Source organism: Enhydra lutris, unplaced genomic scaffold (assembly GCF_002288905.1).
Source record: "Enhydra lutris kenyoni isolate GAN:26980312 unplaced genomic scaffold, ASM228890v2 scaffoldscaffold848, whole genome shotgun sequence".
NCBI lineage: Eukaryota > Metazoa > Chordata > Mammalia > Carnivora > Mustelidae > Enhydra > Enhydra lutris.
In genome coordinates, this window is record NW_019154932.1 from 1 (window position 1) to 8,245 (window position 8,245).

The 8,245-nt window shown below is 41.0% G+C and overlaps 1 protein-coding gene across 1 annotated transcript; it reads right to left on the reverse strand.

Annotated features, from left to right (window-relative positions):
• Positions 1 to 5,417: 5,417 nt before the first annotated feature.
• Positions 5,418 to 8,024, reverse strand: LOC111140394 (cationic trypsin-like; the record flags this gene model as incomplete). The annotated part of the gene is made up of 4 exons (XM_022492657.1): positions 5,418 to 5,659; positions 6,180 to 6,316; positions 6,827 to 7,080; positions 7,840 to 8,024. Coding segments are annotated over 4 exons (726 nt in total), but the record flags the coding sequence as incomplete, so codon positions are not given.
• Positions 8,025 to 8,245: the final 221 nt, after the last annotated feature.

An 8,245-nucleotide genomic window follows, 5' to 3' on the forward strand; every position in this document is an offset into this window, starting at 1 on the left:
ACACACACACACACACACACACACACACACACACACACACACACACATATATATACAAAAAAATAAGGGTAAATATGATAAAAGGATGCAGTATGACTTTAAAGATGAAAATTTAAAAAGATTTAAAAAAATGAATTGATAAGAAGTTGGTTGAACAAAGAAAGAAAAAAAAGAAAGAAAAATAAATAAATAAATAAATAAATAAAGGAGAGAATGTGATCAGGCAGGATACTAGAACAAAGCCATACACTAAATTTAGAATATATGTTTTGGTTTGTTAGAAAAGACTGTATCCCAAAATTCTAAAGAAACTTAGATGTATACTAAAAATAAGATTAAATAGAATGAAGAGATAGAATATATGGCAATAATGAAAATTCAAAAAGATTTTTTAAAAAAGTCAAGCAGAGAAAGTAGATTATCATATAGTTTCACTTACTTGTGGAGCATAAGGAATAACATGGAAGACATTAGGAGAAGGAAAGGAAAAGTGAATTGGAGTAAATTAAAAGGGGGATGAAGCATGAGAGACTGTGGACTCTGAGAAATAAACTGAGGGTTTTGGAAGGGAAGGGTTGGGGAATGGATTAGCCTGATAGTGGGTATTAAAGAGGGCACGTATTGCATAGAGCACTGGGCGTGGTACATACACAATGAATCTTGGAACACTGAAAAAAAAATCTAAAAAATAAATAAATAGGGATTGATAAGATAAAATGTTGGTTAAAATAGAAAAAAGGAAACATTTTTTAAAAATGGAAAAGAAAAAATAAAGAAAATTTTAAAAATTTAACTTTGAAAGACTCAAGAATCATGGGAAAAAGCCATGGATTCTATGTGCTGTATTCCCCTCGTGCTGTTGTTTTGCAGTTCTCCTTGATTGGTTAACTGGTCTTGGATGAATGTTTTTTTTTGATCTTCTGGGGGAGGGGCCTGTTGCAGTGATTCTCAAATGTCTTTGCCCAAGGCATTGCTAGGGGCCAGGAGAAGTAATCTGCTTGGGTTTGTTCTCAGTAACTTTTATTTCTTGAAAGCTTCCCATACAGTTTTGGAGGATGAGAATGAAAATGGCGGCCTCCCAATCTCTGGCCCTGGAGGAGCTGAAAGCTCAGGGGTCCCTCTCTTCAGTGTGCCCTTAAAGAAAAGCAGTCAATCATGCCTACCTCCCTGGTCTCTGGCCACACTCTGAGCCCACACAGTCTGTGATCAAGCATTTCTATCTCTGGTATCCGACCCTGTTTGGAGTCTCCAAACCCAGCAGATTCTCGCAGCACTCTCCCACGCCACTCTTCCTGGTGAAGGGTGGGGTGTGGTGGTTTCCCTGGATCTGCCACTTGTGGTAGAAGAGTAGGGCCCAACTGTGCCTCGGATCATGGAATATGACAACCCAGACCTGATAGCACACTCCTTGCCTTTCCAGCTTCCCCATTCTGATACATAGGAACTCTGCCACACACAGGCACCCCTGGTCTTTCTGTGACCCCAAGGGTCTTGGGACTACACTGTCTCAGCGATGGTTCCACCCCCTGCTTAGCCACTGGAGCAATGTCCTTCAGTGGAGCAGGCTTCTAAAAGTTCTGATTTCATTGGAAGAGGAGGTGAACCATGAGAAACTATGGACTCTGAAAAACAATCTGAGGGTTTTGAAGGGGCGGGGGGGGGGGGGTTGGGGGATCCAGGTGGTGGGTATTGTAGAGGGCACGGATTGCATGGAGCACTGGGTGTGGTGCAAAAATAATGAATACTGTTACGCTGAAAAAATAAAAAATTTTTAAAAATCATCATATAATAAACAATTATATAAACAATTAAAAATAAATAAATAAATAGAGAAAAAAAAATAAAAGTTCTGATTTCATGCTCTGCTGCTTTATCATTTTCCATGAGCTGGCTGATCGAGGCTCCCAACACCCCATGGTCTATCTTCCCATAAATCACCCCAGATTCACTTCTCTGCACATTCTACCTTCCAGAAATTGGTCGCTTTTCTGTTCATAGAATTGCTGCTATTCTCTTCTTTGATCTCCTGTTGAGTTTGTAGGTGTTCAGAATGGTTTGATAACTATCTAGCTGAACTCCTGGGACCTGATGATATTTAGGTCTCCTACTCCTCTGTTATCTGGTTCCTCCCCTGTAGGTCTTTTTTTAAAGAAAAAAATTACTTATTTATTTATTTTAGAGTGATAGAGAGCATGATAGGGGGGATTAGAGGGAGAGAGAATCCTCAAACAGATTCCCCACTAAGCCAGATGCAGGGCTCCATCCCAGCACCCTGAGATCATGACCTGAGCCAAAATCAAGTCAGCCACTTAACCAACTGAGCCATCTGGGGATCCTGGTTTTCATAGGTCTTCTTATGTGTCTCTGATTACACAGTTGACCCTTAAACAATATGGAGTTTGAACTGCATGGGTCCACTAATTTGTGACTTCTTACAGTACAGAACTGTAAGTGAATTTTCTCTTCCTTATGATTTTCTTAATAGCATTTTTTCTCTACTTTATTGTAAGAATATAGTATGTAGGACATATATGAAACATGTTAATCAGCTGTTTATATTCTCAGTAAGGCTTCTGGCCAACAGTAAGCTATTAGTAGTTAAGTTTTGGGAAAGTCATAAGTTACAGAAGGATTTTTTACTATGCAGTGTGTAGGTTCCCCAACCCTCACATTTCAAATGTCCACTATACTTCTTGGCAGGTCTATGCATTCCAGTCAGCTACCCCTTTATCCAGTTTGCTTTCCCTGTAGCATTTGCATGGATCAGCATTACATTCTATTCATTTGTTTTCTATTTATTGAGTGAGAATACATATACCATGAAGGCAGGGTTTTGACTGTTTTCTTCTGCTGTACCTTAAGTTCATAAAACAGGACTGGTATATTGTAGTTGTTCAATAAATATTTTGGGTAAGTGCTTGAATAAATGAATAGAATAGTTACATTGTCTCCACTGAGGGACATGTCAGGTTTATTTAATCAATATTCTATTAAATGAATATTTGAGATGTTCCTGGGTTTTCAGTATTTCATAGACAATATATTGATAAGCACCCTAGTTTACTCTAGTGGAGACAGTGTCCTCTTCCTTTACATCCACTCCTCCTTCTCTTGGTGACTAGCCTTATAACTACTCAGTTAACCAAGCATATACCATGTAAGCCAAATTTCTTACAGAATGTAAAGTCCACCCTTTGCTCTGATGCCATGCCATATCATTTCATTGTAAATTAATCAGCATAATCCCATTTGATTATTGGCTCAGCATTGTACAAATGACTAAATTTAGTTAAAGACACACAATATGATGACTGCCAGGGGCATCTGGGAAAAAAAGCTTTCCAAAAATGTTGGGAGCAACTTTGTTTATCTCTTTCCCTGGATACAGACAAGGGAGAGTTGGGCCCTGAGTACTTTTTGATCATAAGGCTTCATCCCTAGGATAAAGGGACAGAAATGACAGTAATGCACAGGGCAGAGCCAGGAGTAAATTGGGTCCTTGACATTTTTGCATTGCTGAATCACAACATTCCTGAAGCCTTCCCCATTTCTAAGCTTCCATAAATGCAAGACCTAATGAGCTGGATATTCTATTCCTTGCAAACATGACTTCTAAATGCTACTCTCCCATGTATACTTTGTTTTGTTTTTATATGCATGTTTTAATAGGATAGAGTTTGAGAATTGAATTTGCTGGGTCAAAGAGTGTACAGGTTTTACATTTTAATATACATTTACAAATTACAAAGGGTTAGATTTTAAAAAGACAAGAGACAGAAAGTGACAAGAGAGGCTGAAAAGGGACAGTAGAATGGTATCAAAAAATAGGATTTGTTTATTTGGGCCAGCCCTGATCTCTCACCTTTTATCTATCTCACTTAGCCTGCCAGGGTCTCTGAATCTGCCCTCTACTTGGGCTGAGGTTGGTAGGTGTATATCGATGGTGGGGATGGAGTGGACTTATAGAAAGCATTGAAATGGAAATAAGACAGGACAGCTTAGTTATGATCAAATAGTTAAGAGCCTCAAATACAAGGAAAAGGAATTTGGGCTCCATCCTGGTCCCACTGACAAGGCAATATTAAGGGCTCAGGACTGCTCCCTATGAACGTGCCATCCAGAGTTACAGAGGAATAGAGATTTGGTAGTGAGGTGTGTACCTTCCCATACTTTCCTCTTCCAAGATACCCAGTATGGACTGCATAACTGTGTCCCCCCACCAAATGCATGTGCTCAAACCCTAATCCACAGTGGGATGGTATTATGGGGCAGGGCCTTTGCAAGCTTTAGATGAGGTCATAAAGGTGGAGCCCCTGTGATGGGATTAGTGTCCTTCTAAGGAGAGACTAGAGCCCTCTCTCTGCCCTGTGAGGACCCCAGTGAGAAGGCCACCATCTACATGCCAGAAGTGGGCCCACACTATTTCAATGGCACCTTGATCTTGGACTTCCCAGCCTCCAGAACCATGAGAAATTAGTTTGTGGTTTAAGCCACCTAGTCTATGGCATTTTTGTTGTAACTGTCTAAACTGACTAAGATAAGATCCCTCCTTTACCTTATTAAGGAGGCTGGGAACATTTCTCCCTTTCAAACCTCCTCCACCTGCTCCAGTGTTTCCATGCTCAAATCCCATGATATCTTTTTCCTGGATCCATACCGCATATGCACAGGAATCCTGTGCTAGGACTTGTACTCCTAGCCAACTCTGTAGCCAAATCTTCTATGAACTTGGCGTAATAGATCTATTTCCTACAAACATACATGCATTTGCACTTCCTTTTTCTTAGAGTTCAAAACACTACATTATTTGGCCTGAGATTTAGGGGACTGGTGGTAGAGGAGGGGCGCAGATTGCTTGCTGACGTCATGGCTGCTATAGCAATAAAACCCCATTAGGAAAAAAGAAAGATCTTAGAGAACTGGAACACATAGGTCAGTAAAACCTTGAAGAATTCAGGAAATTGGTGATTTGTAAAAATTTCTCCACCTGGTGGTTTCCCTCATCTAGTCTCACAGAGTTTCAGATAGATTAGAGCACAGAAGGAGACTGTGGTATCACAGCAGTGGCAATGCTTAGGCAATCAGGATAGCTGGAGCTTGGTCTCTGCCTGACTATGAGCTTGCCAAAGGACTTTGGGCAGTTGAATTTCACTTTCTGCACCTTGGTGTCATTCTCTGTTCAAAATGTGACAGTAACAATGACCTCTAGGCTTAGGGGACCACACAAAGCCTAGCAGATAGTAGGTGATTAATAAATTCATTTTGAGCAGGCAGAATGAATCACAATGTATCCCTTCCAATTCATTCCTCCTATAATTGTTCAATTCTATGCCCACCTACTTACACAGCAGCCACTTTGAAGAGAAAGTTCATAAATACAAAGTAAGGACAGTTCATGGACACAGGATGTTGAGCAAAATGTTTTTATTTAGATACTGTTTTCAGGCATGGTTGGAAGTTGAAATTGACCAAGAGGATAGTACATAGAGTAATACACATGCTTACATGCTTAGTTGGCAGAAATGGTTTGCTGAATCCAGCTTACGTAGTTACAGACCTTGGTGTAGACACCAGGTTTGCCTTTCTGAGTGCAGCCAATACCCCAAGAGACAATGCCCTGGAGCTCTCTGTTGCAGACCACAGGGCCACCAGAGTCATCCTGCGCAAGAGGGAAGAGACAGTAAGAACTCCCAACTATGCCAAGATGGGAGCAAGATTCAGCATTGTTTCTCCATTACTCTGGTCTGTTTTCCCAGGTTGCTGATCTCTAGGAAGCACCTTCCCTTCCCCTGGAAATCCAATTCTTAATCTCTGATGGTATACTTCTCCTATCTCCTCCCTCCTTCTAGCTCCTGCTCTTTACTTAGTCGCAGGCACACAGGGCCAAAAGAGGAAGGATTTATGAGTGCAATGCTACTCAAGTAACCCTATTTTTTTTTTTCAGAAAGCTTTCTTCTACAATATCACTCCTGAATAGGGCACCCGGATGTCCTGTTTCCACACCATCTTCTGTGTATCTTTTTACCCTTATCCCTAGCTCTTAATATATCAAAAAGAAAATTTATTACTGATCACAAATCTATCCATAGTCCCTTATAATCCATCACAGAGATAGCTTTTCAGCCTGTGTTTTGGGAAAGGGAATTATTGTGGAAGTGCATGTAGAAAAAGAAACTAACCTGACAAGAATCCTTTCCGCCCTGCAGGTAACCCAGACAGATCATATTGCTGGTGATTTTGCCAGGGTAGGCATTGCGGCAAGTGCTATCAGAGAGGATGGGAGCTTGAAGACACTGCAGGACATCAGGATACTTTTCTGTGGGGCAGGAGAGTAAAAATGGAAGAATATCACCTATAGGATTCCTGAAGATTTCTTTCCCTATCTCCCTTTACCTTCCCTACTCTCTCAGATTGCCAGTATCTTCTATTTTAGAAGAACAGTTATCTGGAATGACTTCCAAACAGTTTTAATCAACAAGTTGTTCTCTCTGACCTTAGCATCAGTGACTACAGATCTCAAATCTAGAGACTCTGTCTCAAGCAGGTCTCTACTTTAGGCTGTACCAAATCCCTCTCTTCTGCTTACCTCCTCAGTTTCTACTTCTTTGCAAATCACTAATCACACTTCAATTGAATATCTGCCGTCTTTATCATGGCTCATTTTTGTTGTGTTTTCCAGCAAAGGCATCTTCCTAAGATTCCATATATCTACAAACTATCCTCTGGAAAACTTGCCTTGCGTGACAATTTAGACTAACTGAACCTCTACATGTCCTTCTCTTCTAGGATTTCCAGACTTGGTGCTTTTGTTCCAGGTGACACTTACGCCCAGTACTCAGGGTGTTCCCCCAGCCAGAGATGAGGCACTGGGTACCAGCAGCTGCACAGGATTTTGGCAGAGAGATAGTAGACACTCGAGAATTGAGGGTGGCGGGAGAGCTCAGTTTAATCAGCATGATGTCATTATCCATAGTGTTTTGGTTGTATCTGGGGTGGCGGATGACCTTGGCTGAATTGATGAATTGCTCATCACCCTCAGTGACTGCGATGTTGTGTTCTCCCAGACGCACCTGGATTCGACTGAATCAAAGGATGCAAAGTCTTTAAGGACCAAGTTGAGCTTTTCCCTTTTCCCAGTTCACCCCAGTCATGAGCATCAGCATGAACACCATCCCCCGCAAGCATTTCCACACATAGAAAATTGTGCACTTAAGATAGCCCTATCAGACGTGGTACAGGTGACAGTAACTTTTAGGTGGGTGTTCCTACCTGTATAGACTCACAGCCCACCGTCTTGTTAGAAGGTTAGTTCCCATGATTAGTGATGCCAATAAAACGATGTTAGGTGAAGCAGGAATTGGTGACAACTGCTCAGCACCTGCCACTTCTCCTCTGGTTCAGATTATGTATTATTCATGGGAGATGTGGCAGGAATCAGAGACATGACAGAAATTTAAGGGGGCAGAATGAACTATGTTTATTTTCAATATTGTATTGGAGGCTTCATGTGGATTATTTCCTCCATATTGAGCTATAATGATTAAGCGTATTTATTGATTCATGCTCTTGAGCTAGTTCTTAGTATTCTTCATCACTCACTAGTTCCCCCTTCCCCATGTCTTCAGTACCATTATTTGGAAGGACATCAAGGAACTCTAAGTTTACCTTTCCATGTAAAATTCCCTCCATGCATCATTCAGTGCCTGGGGGGAATGATTAGCCTCCTAGAACTGAACGCTCCCCCACAAGCATAACTGTGTAGTTTGCCCTGATGTTCTTTGGCTTTGCTGGGGCATGAGTTGTTCTGAGAGAACAGGGAGGTGAGGATTGGTTACTTACGACTTGTAGCAGTGAGCTGCGGACACCACCCACTGGGAATTGATGAGGGAGCCGCCACAAAAGTGATAGCCCGAGTTCAGGGACACCTGGTAGGGAACAGAATTCCTCTGACAGGTGTAGCCCCCAACGATCTTGTCATCATCATCAATGGGGAAAGCAACTGACAAGGAAAAGTCGGAAACAATCTGTTAAACAGATCCATCTTGGAATTTCTACTTACCGCTAAGTTTTTGGAGATTAGCTATAAAAGAGAAAATAATGTTTTCCTGTCACACATAGTCAGGAAATGGTGATAACATAATTACTATATGATATTTTCCAAAATCTTATTATTCAATACCCTTAACACATACCCTACTTATACTATTATAACTATCTAATTTTTTAAATTTATGTTTTAAATTTG